General features: G+C 33.0%; 1 protein-coding gene across 5 annotated transcripts in view; it reads right to left on the bottom strand.

Moving 5' to 3' along the window:
• Positions 1-15375, bottom strand: part of Cnksr2 (connector enhancer of kinase suppressor of Ras 2) — a 234530-nt gene that overhangs the window by 171171 nt on the left and 47984 nt on the right. For all 5 annotated transcript variants that reach the window (XM_036175532.1, XM_036175527.1, XM_036175528.1 and 2 more), the window contains exons 2-4: positions 14004-14167; positions 8969-9171; positions 1535-1622 (exon numbers count right to left, since the gene is read on the bottom strand). In XM_036175532.1, coding sequence (XP_036031425.1) covers positions 1535-1622; positions 8969-9171; positions 14004-14167 — 455 coding nt within the window. The remainder of the gene's footprint in view (positions 1-1534; positions 1623-8968; positions 9172-14003; positions 14168-15375) is intronic.

Below are 15375 nucleotides of genomic sequence, written 5' to 3'. Positions count from 1 at the left end.
GTTGAGAGGTGAAGGTATCTGGAAGGAGTTAGGGAAGGGGAACCATGTTCAGAAAATATTGTAAGAAAAAATTTTCCAATAAAAAAATGTTTCTGACAAGTCATACCAACAGGAAACATTAGCTATAAGGTATGTTATTGCTATTACCTCTGTTCCCTAGAGCTATTCATGTCAACCAAAACCACCTAGAAAAACTTGCAATAATACATTTGAAGTGGGTCCCAAGCATTTCAAATTTCTAACACCTCTTCATGGTATCAAACATCAGTTGCTCACACTGGACTCTATTGCTCTGGAACCCAGGCCAATAGCTATGACTGAAATTTGGCCTATTTTTATGAATCATATTTTAATGGATCCTAAATACATTCATATGTTTATATGTGCCTGCTATTTTGAGGGATATGTGGATTTTGGGGAGAGAGTAGGTGGAGGGGAAACTGGGAAGAGTAGAAGGAGGGGAAACTGCTGTCAGGATGTATTGTATGAGAAAAGAATAAGGAAAAAAAAAAAAGAAAGAAAATTGATAAAATGCTAAAAAATTTTCCCCATCATCATGAATGTTTCTTTGACTAACAAAAGCTTTTCATTTCCATCATATAATTCTGATGAATGCCTGATGTATGCTATAATGAGGAGTAACAATGCTACTCACTAGGCCCTAAATAAAATACTGAGAACCTAAAGTGTGAGATACATGTTGCAAAAATATCTACATGATAGAACAAAAGTATACTGAAGTTAGTAAGTCTATATTAATCAAATTTCCTAGTTTTTGACATATATATATCAACCTGAGAGCTATGGCTGATAATCAAGAACAGGTGGCATGAGGAAAAAGTCGATCATAGTTTCATTAGCTTATCTGATAATTTTTTGCATCATTATACATTGCCCCCTTTTATCCCAATTCCTGCATCACTGGATTAGATTACGTACCCTGAGAAAGAAGCAGTGGCAACAGGGTACCATGAAACTTATGATGGAGAGTAGTAGCTATTAATATCAATCCTCCTAGATGTACTTTATTTAGATAAATTTCTATAGATCTACTAGTAAATTTACTTCAGTCTCTGACATTCCTCACTGTTTTGTAAAAGAATTGATTCAAACATTTATACCAGTTTTTGGACTCCTGAAGGCATTTGATCTTGGAATCTCTGGCTTATATTTCAGTGAAAAATCAGCTCAAGTAATTAGATCATTACCAAAAGCTCTTAGGTATATTTATTTATTTATGAGTACACACAAAGTAAAACTATCAATATCTTAGAGCAAAAATCTGAACTTGTTGAATGGAGTGATTTAATTAATTATGTGGAAGTGATACTGTTTAGACAGTCCATTGAAGATGAAACTGACAGACATGATCTTATAATAATGAAGTTAGGTACTCCAATTCATATTCTATCTTCTGAGAAACAAAACTTACGATACATGCATACTATTCATTAAATAATTTGCTTTTTAAAAATTATTTGCTCACTATTGAAATATAAAATAGCTAGTGATTTAACCAATGCTTAGTCAATACCTGTTGCACGATTGTTGTTAGTTCCAAGCAGAGTTGTATGACGTTATTTCTTGTGACTGAATAGTCTGTCACAGCAGCAAATGGTGACCTACAATGGAAAAACAAAGACTGTGAAGATTAAGAATAGCTTTTGAAAATCATCAAAATGAAATAGTATAACATAAAATTTTGAATAATAATGAAATGAATTGTTATAAAGCTTACATAGTGATAAAATAATATTTGGGACTTGTTTAGATTAAAATGAGTGAAATTAGAAGATTTAAAATTTAGAAATAATTTTTTATCTATCAAATTTTTCTTTATAAATTTCTTAAAATTTTTTTCTTTGATGCTTTTTTCAAGGCTCCTTTACTATATCTAATACAAAGTAGCAGAAAAGGAAAGCTTAATCAAAAGCAGTGTTATAGTATTAATACTTTAAATATGACATTTACTTGAAATACTCATAATTAAATGCTAGCAGTATAAACAAACTAGTGGTTACTGCCAGCTTACTATATGTGAATTACTGTTCTAATTGTGACATACATAATAACAATATACAGAGTAACTCTTATGAAATAGACATTCTTTTATTATTTTAGTTTTATAAAATAGAACAATAAGGTAGATAAATGTTGAGTGACAGAATGAGTGAGTCTGGGAGCTAGTGTTCAGATCCAGAAGTCTGAATCTAGAGCCCACAGTCATACGCACTTAAACACTACCATAAATTTACCTAGAGTTTATCATTACTTCAATCTCATTTAAGGACAATATATTCAGGGAATTGTTCCATTTCATGTAGGCTGACAATTTTACATATAAAGAACTTTCAAATAAGACAAAATACTTAGCAATATTTAATTATAATGGCTAAACCTTACAAATCAAATATATACCCAAAAATCAAAATTTTAACATTTACACAGCATCATTCATATGGAAATTTTATACCTAAGTAGTAATCATGGCTGGGTGGTTGTGGTGCATGCCTTTATTCACAGAACTCGGGAAGCAGAGGCAGGTGGATCTCTGTGAGTTCGAGGCCAGCAGAGTGAGATCCAGGAAAGGCGTAAAGCTACACAGAGAAACCTTGTCTCGAAAAACCAAAAAAAAAAAAAAAAAAGTAATCAAATTTTAGTTAATGAAAAGAAAACAAACAAAAAAAAGCAGTGTACTTTAGAGATTCATAACAATGGTCATGGATACTACTCCTTTCACTTTTCTAGCATTGAATTATTGTGTTTTGCTATCTGTGTACACTTTTTAGGACCTGCAATGTGGAGAGATGGTTCAGCAGTTAAGAAAGCTTACTGCTCTTCCAGAGGACCTAGTTCAATTCCCAGCACCCACATGGTGGCTCACAACTCCAGTTCCAGGAAATCTAATACTTTCTTCTAGCCTCTATGGGCACTACATGTGCAGAGTGTGCAGACATGCATAAAAGCATAACACTCATACACATAAAATAACAATAAAGGTTAAAATATTTTTAAAAAGATTTTAGGATATACAAAAGAGGGTATCTGCAATGTTGTAATGAACATTTTTGTTTGAAAACTAAACATATAATAAACACATATCTACTAACAATATCTAACAGAAGTTTATATGGTGTACCAGCAAAACAAGTGAATATTTCTCATCTAACACAATTGTAGATAAGATTCTGTTACATTTAAATTGGGAATAATACATTCTAAAATTTCTATGGGCCAAGGAGCAATACAGATAGATATTCCTACAACCCAAGGCAGAGGAGGGAACAAAGTCAAGTTCCCTAATGTACTATTAGGACTTAGAATTTGTCTTAATATTCTTTTTCCATAATCACTAAAGATTAAAAATTGAATCAGAGGGAAAGTTAAAATAGAAAACTATCCTGCAGCTTTTCTCACATTATGTTCAACCAAATAATTCACAAATATCCTGATTTCCTAATCTACCACATACTTTATCCTATCTAATCTCTTAGCAACATCTGTCCATATTGATAAGTGTCTTTTTTTCTTCAATTTTTTTCTTTTGCTTCCATAACACTACTTTCACATAAACTCCTCTTTATTATGATTACATGTCTATATTTGTTTTCTTGAGTTAAACTTCTCATTTTATTTTTATTTTTTGGATGCAGGGTTTCTCCGCATCACCCTGGCTGTCTTGGGACTCATTCTATAGACCAGGCTGGCCTTGGACTCAGTTCCTGCTTTTGCCTCTGCATCTCAAGTGCTAGAATTAAAGGAGCATGCTACCATGCCCAGCATGAGCTAAACTTTTAATCATTTTTCAATTGTTGGTGGTCCACAGGGCTCATTTCTTATCCCACATCTCTCTATTCCCTCAAAAAATATAAAGTATACAGTACAGGCTAGGGCCTTTTCTGATTAACTAGATCAGTGAGCAAAGTATAAGAGAAATCTCTGCTATCCTGAATGACATAGTGTAGAAAGAACAGTTAATAAGAACAATAGCCCTATTTTATAATTAGGGACATATAGCATGTTAGGAAGGTCTAAGGTTTTTTAATGATCAAATAAGGCAATCAAAATATGTTCTAATATTTTCCTTATATCTCCTATTGGATAGTGGGTTTGCCTATTTTGATTATTTACTGGGTCAGCCAAGTCAGGCATGTCATACTTATTGCAAATGTTCTTTGACTCTCCACCTCTTATTTGTCCCTAGGCCTTACTTATCTACCCAAACAACTTGAATATTCTTTCATTCTTATTATTGCTTCACTAATTAAAATCTCATAGCAGTGGAGAAGATAAACTATATAGTCAGATTATCAGGATCTATCAGGTACTAGCACTATTTACTCATTTGGTTTTGAATTTAACCACTCTAAATCCTAGTTTGCCCACTTATAAAATAAAGACAATCCTTTTGGACTGTTTTGACTGACTAAATATGACTAAAGTCATTCATGCCAAAGACTGTCACCACCATGGTTAGCACAGCAATCCCTGTCAGTACTAGCAGTTATTAAATCCTGAAAAAACCTCCATAGTATTATTCCTTTTTCTAGCATTGGTCTTCTCCAATCTTCTGCAACAAGGAATCTTTGAAATTCAAAAATATGTATAAAACAATCACCCTGAACTGCACCCCATTTTCTTTCCCATAAAGTGAAAATGCCAAGAATTTCTTTTTTCTTATTATTTTATTTTATTTTTATTTTTTTGACACACGGTCTAAGTAGGTATCTTTGACTGGTTGGCCTGGAGTACAATGTGTAGACCAAGCTGATCTGGAACTGACAGAGATCAACCTGCCTCTTCAGTGGTGGAATTAAAGGTCAGTTTTTTTTTCTTTTAACTCAAACTGTTAAAGCAATGTTAATAATCAAGCCAGTCTATACTTGAATTTTTCTGATATTAAAAATAAAAATCATTCAATACTTTTTTTTCAATTTACAAAAGCTGCTATAGAATTTAAAAGTTACAACAATTTATATTTTTGCATTGCTTTTAAGTACTTATTTAATTTTGTGGTCAAAATATCAAATAGCCTCTAATTTAATTGAATACTGCTATGTGATATAGTACAAAATGTACACTATTTTCTTTAGGCTTTTTGTTACATTTTACTTCCTATGAAATAAGCAAAGAACAGCCATTGGATGACTTCATGGATTGCTGTGGGTGTCATGGAGGTGAACTGAACTGATGCTTATCAAGAGTTGTATTAATGATAAAATGTAATAATACATAATACAACAGTCTCAAAACTATTATATTGTAAAAATTAATTTGGAGTATGTATACTCATGCCTACCATTAGGAAACAAAAGCATTCTCTAATCACTCTATGCAATAGTATAGTGAAAAGAAAATATAATGGAATTTACTTTTTATTTCAGGATAAACGAATGTATGGTTACAGGGCAAATAATAGTGATTGCAAATAGAACTAAAACCAATATGGTATTTCAGCATTAACAATGAAACAATATCTTACTGACCAGAGGTAATATTTACTATATATGTATAAATGGAGGTTATTTCAGCTTAGAGTAACATGTAGGGAAGGAAGGGGAAACTTGAGATGAGAACCTGGAGTCAGGAACTGAAGCATAGGCTATGGAGGAATGCTGCTTATAGGCGCAATCTCCATGGATTGCCCACCATGCTTTCTTTTTTATAGTGCAATTTAAAATATTTTCTTAGTTTAAAGCTATATGATTACCCCACAGCCAGCATTATCCTAAATAGAGAAAAAGTCACAATCTCATAAAAATTAGGAATGAGATATGGCTGTCCACTATCCCCCCACTCCTTTTCAATATAGTGGTAGAAGCATTAGCTGGAACAATAATGCAGGTGATGGAAATTAAAGGGAAATTAACAGGAAATGAAGTCAAATTGCTTCTATTTGTGGATGATATGGTATACATAAGAGATTCCAAAATTTCACCAGAAAATTCTAGAAACAATATTTAGCAAAGTGGCAAGGTGTAAAATCAACTTACAAAAATCTGTACCCCTTTTAGATATCAACAACTAACACATTGAGAAAGAGACCATTGGCATACTCCAAATTTACAATATAGAATATCTTGGATAAATCCAAAAAAGGAGGTAAAAGGAGGTGAAAGACCTCTACAATGAAAAATTACAAACTCTGAAGAAGTTGGGAAAGATATTAAAAAATCAGATATCCATATTCATGAATCAGTAAAATTAATATTTTGTAAATGATCATCCTATAAAAAGCAACTTACAGATTAAATTAAATATCAAAATAGCCACACCATTCTTCACAGAAATTGAAAAAAAATCATTCTCAAATCCATACACAACTAAAATGACACCAAATAGACAAAGCAATCCTGAGCACAAAGATTCCTGAAGGGATTGTGATTGCTATTCCAGACTTCAGATTGTGTCTCCTGGTAAAGTCAGGATCTACACCCATAACCTCTCATCAACATGACTGCTTAAACATGATCTGAACAAGGACTAACCAACAGACATGCCAAAGTGAGTAAGAAAAAGCCCGGAAGACTTCAACTCTATACAACTAGCCACACTGAAAGGGGGAGAACTTTCTTCCCTGGGGAAGAGCACACCAACTCGTTGTCCAACACAAATCGTCAGTCCTGAAAAACATACATATAACCAACATTACACAGTCAGAGCATGATCTATTTAGGATTATATATGTATATATATATACAGCTATGCACGTAATAACAGCTAATTAAAAAGATGCTATGAATTTGAAAGAGAGCAAGGGGAAGGGTGTATGGTAAAGTTTGGAGGGAAGGGAAGAATATTGTTATAATATTATAATCATAAAAATAAAAAATATAAAAGCAATAAAATAATATAAAAACATGGTACCAGCAACAAAATAGACTAGACAAGCAAAGCAGAAGGCCCAAACATAAGCATATATAACTTCAGGCAATTCATATTTGACAAAGATGCCAAAAATGTTCTCTGGAGAAGAGAAAGCATCTTCAACACATAGCACTGGAAAAACTGGATGTGCACATGTAAAAGAATCAAACTAGAGATATGTTTATCACCTTGCACAAAAATACAAATGGATCAAAGACCTAAACCTGAAACCTGAAACATGGAAATGGCTACATGAAAACATAGCAGTGCCACATGACACAGGTGTAGGAAAGGACTTTCTGACTGGGACTTCAAATGGACAAGTGGAACTTCATAAAACTAAAAAGCTACTGCACAGCCAAAGAAATAATCAACAGGTTGAAGATTAATATCCAGAGTACATAAGGAAATTAAGAAAAAAACAACACAGAGTCATTTAAAAAGTGGGCCTTGGCCTTGAACAGTGTTCTCAATAGAAAAAATAAAAATATCTAAGAAATACCTCATGTGTTTACCACCCCTCAGCAATTGGGAATTGCAAAAGAAAACAAGTTTGAGATTTCATCTCACCCCAGTCAAAATGCCAAAGATCAAGAAAACAATTCACATCATTCACTGTTGATGGAAACACAAACTGGTACAGCCAGACTAGAAGTCAAAACCTAAAAATAAATCCATCACATGACCAGCTATACCACTCCCTGACATATGCTCAAAGCACTCAATATCCACAGAAACATGCTCAGCAATATTTATAGCCATGATATTTACAGTCTGTATTTTTAAAATAAGACCCTGGTAGGTTATCCAATGCCAAGTGGTCATCTCCAAACATGTACACATTTGAGCAACATTAAATGGACTCAGCAGGCTGCATTTGTGTGTGTGTGTGTGTGTGTGTGTGTGTGTGTGTGTGTGTGTGTGTGTGTGCATACATGTACACCTATGCATGTCTGTTTAACAATAATAATTAAATAAGTCATAAGGTTTAGTGGGACATGGGACATGGGAAAAACTAGAGGGAGGAGAGTGTGGAGTAGAAATTATGTAAGTAAAGTTCTAACATGAAATTTTCAAAAAATGTTTAAAAATGCAATTACTTTAAACAATTGATCAGTGTAGTTTATATATACTATGCTGAAACTACATTTTTATTTATTTACTTTTAAAAAAAATCTGGTAGTATATAGCTTAGTGTCCAAATGAGGATTTGATACCATAACTATATATTATGCATTGATAAAATTTAGATAATATAAAACTAAGTAAAATTAACTTCTACTTTAAAAGTACAAAACCTAGCTGGGCATTGTGGCACTTGGGAAACTGAGGCAGGTGGATCTCTGTGCTTCCCAGGCCAGCCTGAACTACATTGGACAACCAAGACTATATAGTAAGGCCTTATCTCAAAAAACAAAAACAAAAAATAAATAAAAGTATAAAGCCTTTATTTTAGATATAAGGTCTCATTTTTTAGCAAGCCAATTTGTATCTTATTGATTTGCTTTGAAGGAGGAACTCTGGCAAGACTGTAAATTATCAGAATTTTCTTAAGAGATTATAACACAGGGTAATACCATGATCTATGAAAACAGAAAGCTCATTTAGTCTATTTTTAATTATAATCCAAGTTCATGTCAATATCCAATCTAATATAAAAGTTTAATCTTTCCCATTTCGTATTATAAATTTTATGCTCTGATATCTATTCCAAGAGAAGTGTACAAACCAGTGCATGCTAACAAAGTCACAGTATGTACTTACTCATTGCTCTCTCCATATGATCATTAGCAAAAGGAATGAAGAAACCCAGGAGACACTGTACATGTTGTTATGATAGGCAAACAGTTCTGCTTAGAAAACAGCAAAGGGATTTTGTGCTTGACAGAGATAAACTAGTGATTATCTATTTATCTTGATATAAAATTTTACAAAAGATTCATATCTACATGCTAATAATACAAAATTCTTATCAATCATAACCAGATATTTATTATTTTTACTTCTCTGTCTAATATTTTCATAGGAAATATGAAACAATGCTATGGTACAAACTGGTGTATAAAGAGGAGTTACTTATGAAACATGAGGAAGAGTGTACCTGTCCAACCAAGCAAGGAGACTCTTGGCTGCTCCAATCAGATCCACAACTGAGGTCAGAAAGTCGTTCGGCAATTTTCTGCTGGTCCTCCCATCATAATGGCCACTCCTTCTCCTTCCTGTTATGAAGTTCTGTAGATTTTTGGCAGATGCGTTCAACTTGTGGGAAAGGGTTTTTAGATTTTCTGTTTCTAAGCCATAATTCTGAATAATAAAACAGAGAAAAATACCTTTAATGCAAATATTTCCTTTATGTATTAAAAAACTTACTGATATAAATAAAGAATTTACTGTGTATTTTACTATGTAATAGCAGTGGGACAATGTTAGAATTACACATGAGTAAGACAGATTCCTGGCTTAGTGGAACCCATAGTCAAATGCATGTTTGGGGATATCAAAGAAAACAATTATAATAAAGATGTGCTAGCTAGTTTTTATCTCAAATTGAAACAAGCTAGTCATCTGAGAGCAGGGAACTTCAATTGAGAAAATGCTTCCATAAGATCTGGATGTCCACAGGAAAGCCTGTAGGACATATTATTGATTAGTGATTGTTGTGGGAGGGCTCAGTCCATTGTGAGTAGTACCACCCCTGAACCAGTGGTCCTGGGTGCCAATAAGAAAGTAGGCTGAGACCAAGCAGTGGTGGTATACACCTTTAATCCTAGCACTTGAGAGGCTGAGACAGGCATATCTCTTTGGGTTCAAGGACAACCTGGTCTACAGAGCGAATTCCAGGACACCTAGAGCTACACAGAAAAATCCTGTCTTGAAATAGCAAAAAAAAAAAAAAAGACAGACAGACAGACGAAAATAGGCTGAGTAGGCAGCCATGAAGAACAAGCCCCTAAACAGGACTCCTTAATGGCCTCTGCATCTGCTCCTGTTCATAGGTTTCTGCCCTGACTGCCTCAGTGATGAACTGTGATGTAAAAGTATAGCACAAACAAACAACAACCCTTTCCTCCCCAAGTCACTTTGGGTCATAGTGTTTCATCACAGCAATACAAATCCTAACCTAGACAGATATTTTTGAAAGGATTTCTTCAAGAAAAAAAATGCTTTCTTCGTCCTATTTATTTCCTACATGTTCATACACTTGGACACTAGCATGTGGACAGGTAACCAGTCATGATTTAGAACTAACTCAACATAAACAGTCTAGTCTTAATAAATTAGCATTAAATTCACACATCTTCTCTTTTAATTATGTACATGTAAAATATTATGTGTGAGAGGAGAAATGAAGGAACACATTCAACATTTTAGAAAATAAAGTTGGCTAAATCCTCATTAGTTGCAAATTCTCATCAAACACCTAACTAAAAATATTAACACCAAAAATTTTATAATGTCTATTTCATTTTAATGAATCCTTAATTTGAATGCACTATGCAGCAGATATTTAGATTTATAATTCTTTTCTTTGTAAATATTGGTGAATTCTAAAAGGCTTGCTTTAATGAAAGTTTTTAGAAAGCAGATCATTTTGAATAAGTTAAGCAACTTTGGTTCAAAGAAACAAAATCTTAGCAACTCCAGGTATCATTTTTTCATAACTATTTTCAAAACTATTATATTAAAAGTGTATAAAATGAAATGAAAATCATTATCATGCTAATTATGATTATAAATTTTAATCAGTTCACCTAATGCCCAATTAAAATACATTATCAGCACACAAACTAAGGGCTATACAATAAACTGTTCATACTTTATGCTTTTACTGTTATAGATAATACTTGTACTTTCATTTAAGAATGATATAGCATCATACCTTGAAAGAGTTAATGAGCCTCTAAATCATAATTATATTACTTCTTTTCAGAATAATATTGCACATTTAATTACTATATATGATGCTCAATGGTACAAGAATGGAAATTACTAAATAAACCCTGGATTTTTGTTAGCAACTACAATAATTGTTCCCTATAAGGACTAGCTTCAAAACAAGAGAGACAGAAATAGCATAGCTTAAAAGAAACAGAAATTTGGTAATTTTTCTGTGTTTTTACACTAGGAACAGAAATTACAAAAAAAAATATGTAAGAAGGAGAAGAGATCATAGTTCTCTCAAAGTTTCATTCAGTAAGATATTAATTGAATGCCCTGTTCAGGCTAACTATTGCACAGAAAAATTAAAGAAAAATGATACTAATTAGGCAAGACTATCTTGAAAGAGTCGACAGAATATGTATGTGATCTTTCTTTTTGTCATATATCATCATATAATACCAAACAAACCAATATTTTCATTTTCTCCTAATCATTCCATGTTCTTTCATACTTGTCTTTAAACATAAAATTCCTTATTCACAGGTAACTTCTCTTAAAAATTGATGTACTATAGTTAATTTTTAATGTTAAAATTTTGTTTTTATTTTATGCAACGTATATGGGTATTTTGCCTGCATGTATTTCTGTGTACCACGTGTGATCAATGCCTGTAGAGGTTAGATGCAGGTGTCAGATCCTCTGGAATTGGAGATTGTAAACCTTCTATGGTGCTAGAATCTTACTGTGGAAGAGAAGCCAGTGTTGTTAACACTTATGGCATCTCTCCAGCCCCCAACTAATTTCCTTTTTACTCATAAAATCTCTCTCCAACCTGCAAGGCCAATGCAAATGTTACCTACAATTTTTACATTGCTCAGCAATGTTTCTTGGTGTTGTTTTTATATCTGTATTGTCTTTATCAACTTTTATCTTCCTTAATGGGATGAGGGTATAGACCATGCACTTTTCATTTTTGCATTCCCAGCATGTTTGGACATGAATATATACTTGTTGAAAGAAAAATATAAATAGAAGTAAAGGAAAAGTAGTAAGGCCAGCCAGCATAAGCCAGAAAGATAAGACAGATTTCTATTTCTAACAGTGAATTCCTGGTCTAGTCAGCTCAATTTGTTGATAAGGTAGCTTACTTCCCAAATTTAAATGACAGTGCAAGTACAATAGAATTTTCTGCTCATAAATTTACTTTATAATCACTAGAAAACATCTGTTGGATTCACTGGACAATGTCTATACTTCTAACTAGCTGATATGTAGCCATTTGGAAGGGATGAAAAGGACATTCAATATCTGGAGTTACAGATGACTACTGAGCAAACACAGGAAAACAAAGGAATTTAATGTTTTGGCACTTCTTTCTTCTGTGCCATCTTCCAAAAGAGAGTAACTACATGAGGAAGTATTCAAATTATGCAACATTAAGATGCTGAAGCTTGAACTGTAGAGCTAATGAAGCTTAGCATATGAAAAAATTCAACACAGTTCCATGGCTCAATTTTAAAAATGGCCTAGACATAACCTCTGATACTGTTTTTATATGTGAACCAAACTCCAAAAGTTTACATGTCCAGATGAACTAAACATGATGCCATTTCTCCTTCATCCAACTGACAGTGCAGGAGTCTGTCAAACAAGAGGAGCCACTGTTATCAGATATATATGTTTGAACGTCAAACTCTGAAACACTGAAGTATAAACACGGTAAGATGTGGCAAACAGAGACTGCTAGGTTATCAGCCCTCTACAACCTACTTCTACCTCTACAGGAACTTCAGGGCCAGTGAGACAGGAATTTGAAGATTAGTGTGCTTAAACACTAGGTCCTTTTCTTACCATTAGTGTGGTCTTTTGCTTCAGACATAACTGCTTCAATCTGATTCAGGTAGATTGTGAGTCCATATTCTGGTATCAATCAGTCAGTCAGTCAGTCAAATTCTCTCTCTGTCTCTCTCTGTCTCTGTCTCTGTCTCTGTCTCTGTCTCTGTCTCTCTCTCTCTCTCTCTCTCTCTCTCTTTGTGTGTGTGTGTGTGTGTGTGTGTGTGCATGCATGCATTATTTTACCTATGTGGAATACCATTCTCTTGCTTCCTCCACCCACTAATCATACTCATCCCCCATTAGGCTGATTATGTAATATGCACCCATGTAGATCAATTAAAACAGTTATTTTCTTTTTTTCTGTATTCCCACAATATTTACCACATATTCTATATTTTGGTCATTACAGTATCAGGATTGATTATTTATTTGCCATTCTCCTCAAATTTGTTTTACAAGGGGACAAAAGCCAAGTCTTATTCACAGTTGAAACATTACTAAGTATATAAATCGATGCTTCAGTTGAACTGTATTTAATTTATCCATTTGATTTTACTAGTCATCATCTCAATAATAGTTATTGTATAGTGTGTGCTAAACACTGAATTAGGCACTACACAAATATAATTCCTTATTTTACACACCACTAAAAGGAAGTGGTATGATTATCTCAGCTTTAAACAAACTATGGCTATGAGTTAAATGATATGCTCATGAGTTCTTAGGACCTGCTTAAGCCAATATTCAAATTCAGGTTACAGCATTACATAGATATCGTTTTTTTCTATATGTATGTAGTTCTCTTGTCTTAAAAATAATTGAAAGAATTTAAACCATTCAGGTTAGTTTTACCTGACTTTATCTGGAGGAAATCTATGACTATATCTAATATCAGAATATGAATTATCACAAGCTTAGAAAAAGTTTATTTTGACATTCGTTTCTCTTGACTTTATTATGTATTTTCTTTAACTGAAGAGAGCTATCATATAACGTGTGATATTTTATTTTCACTGCTTCTATGTGGAAATAACATCTAAGTAATTTTTTAAAGCTTTTTAAAAACAAGATAACTTAATATTTCAGAATTTAGAACTGGATTTTACAACTGACTATACATAATTGTATATATAAAGCACCACTGCTAAAATTCCCCTTAGCTCAGCTCCAACTTGTTTTTCACATGGTAAAATAAAATATTACTAGTTGAGTTTTAAGCTTTTTTTGTCATTTAGCACTAATGGATTAAATTACAAAAGTATACAAATACTACATCTAAGTATATAAATACTACACTTAAAAATGAGAATTTTCCCATATATGTATCTAGGTTATAATAAAAGAGAAAGGAAAAGTAAAAAAAGTGGATAGTGGAAGACAGACACCAAGTTTTCTTTCCAACCAGTTTCAGTTCTTACCAGTGCACACAGAAGGTCAACTGCCTCCAAGATCAGCTCCTGATGGCCAATACGGCTGACTCCCAGATCTTCTAGTTCCTGATGTGTGATGCGTAGCAGCTGATCTCCACTGATCTTCTCCCTCTCAAAGTTCTTAATATACTGCTGCAAACAGTCATCAAGACCTACAAAATAAAATTAAAAAGAACAAAATAGAAATATATTGTTGAAATAAACAAATTGATGGGCAGATGGGAAGCAAGCAATAACTCCTACCATGCCAAAACTTAAATCCATTTTGACACTGGACTAGTCAAATCATCCACTTCTTCTCAATATATATGTGAGCTGTAGCAAAAAATTATATTCTTCACTATTAGATTCCTATTCCTATTCAAACTTTACCAGTTAATCACTAAAAACCTCACCTCTCTTCTAAGTTCTAATTTCAGACAAATATGCAGAATAATGAATATAAACAGGTTCCCCTACTTTCAGTTACATGTACCATACCACTTCTTTTTCTTCAATATAATTTCATAGCACTACTTCAATCATTTTAAAACTCAATACTTTGTTTCAATAAATTTCTATTCTTTGACACCTTTTGTATTTAACATCCTGGTATCTTAAAGATAAATTAAAAAAAAAAACCTGATTTCCTTCATGCTGTATTATCTGTCACCTGTTATAGACCTAAGCACTCTTTCTTTTCTTTTTTTTAAGAGCTGCAATGAATTCCCTAATCCATTATCATTTGGATTTAATTCAAGTTCATAGTATATAATCACATTAGAATTTATGCTCTTAAAATAATTCTTTCAAGATTCCTCATGTTAATTAATAAGTGATTGTCCAGCCCTATAGTTAATGTTCAATCATTTACAAAAGTGGACTGGCACAAATGGCAAATTGAAAAAAATATGACTAGGCCTCTAAAATTTTAGGTAAGGATTATCAAGAAAATTAAATAACGCAAACTAAGTGGCATTGATTATATCAAAAAGGGAGAGAAGATTCCACAATGTACTACATCTTGGCAAAAATTATGAGGGAGTATAAATCATAAGCAAGTAGAGGAGGGGGAAAGATATAGTTTAAACATATATACCAAATGAACAAAGACCTGCAACAGAGATATATAGCCTCAAGAGAGAAAAACAGTTCTGGTGCTTGACAACATATAATTGTCTTCATGTTGCTGTATTAAGTGAAATAATTTTGGCCCTCACCAATACTCACATAGCAGTGGAGAATTAATGAAAAAATAGTATTGTGGAAGACCACAAACTAAAGTTTTTTAAAGAAAGTTTGAGAATATAATAAAGTGGCACAGTCATATCTGAATGGAATGGCAGAAGTCATAAAGCCAGCACAGCTGCTTGACAAGGAT

Source organism: Onychomys torridus, chromosome X, assembly GCF_903995425.1.
Source record: "Onychomys torridus chromosome X, mOncTor1.1, whole genome shotgun sequence".
Taxonomy (NCBI): domain Eukaryota; kingdom Metazoa; phylum Chordata; class Mammalia; order Rodentia; family Cricetidae; genus Onychomys; species Onychomys torridus.
The sequence above is the reverse complement of the archived record's forward strand: the minus strand, read 5'-3'. Positions and strand labels throughout refer to the sequence as shown.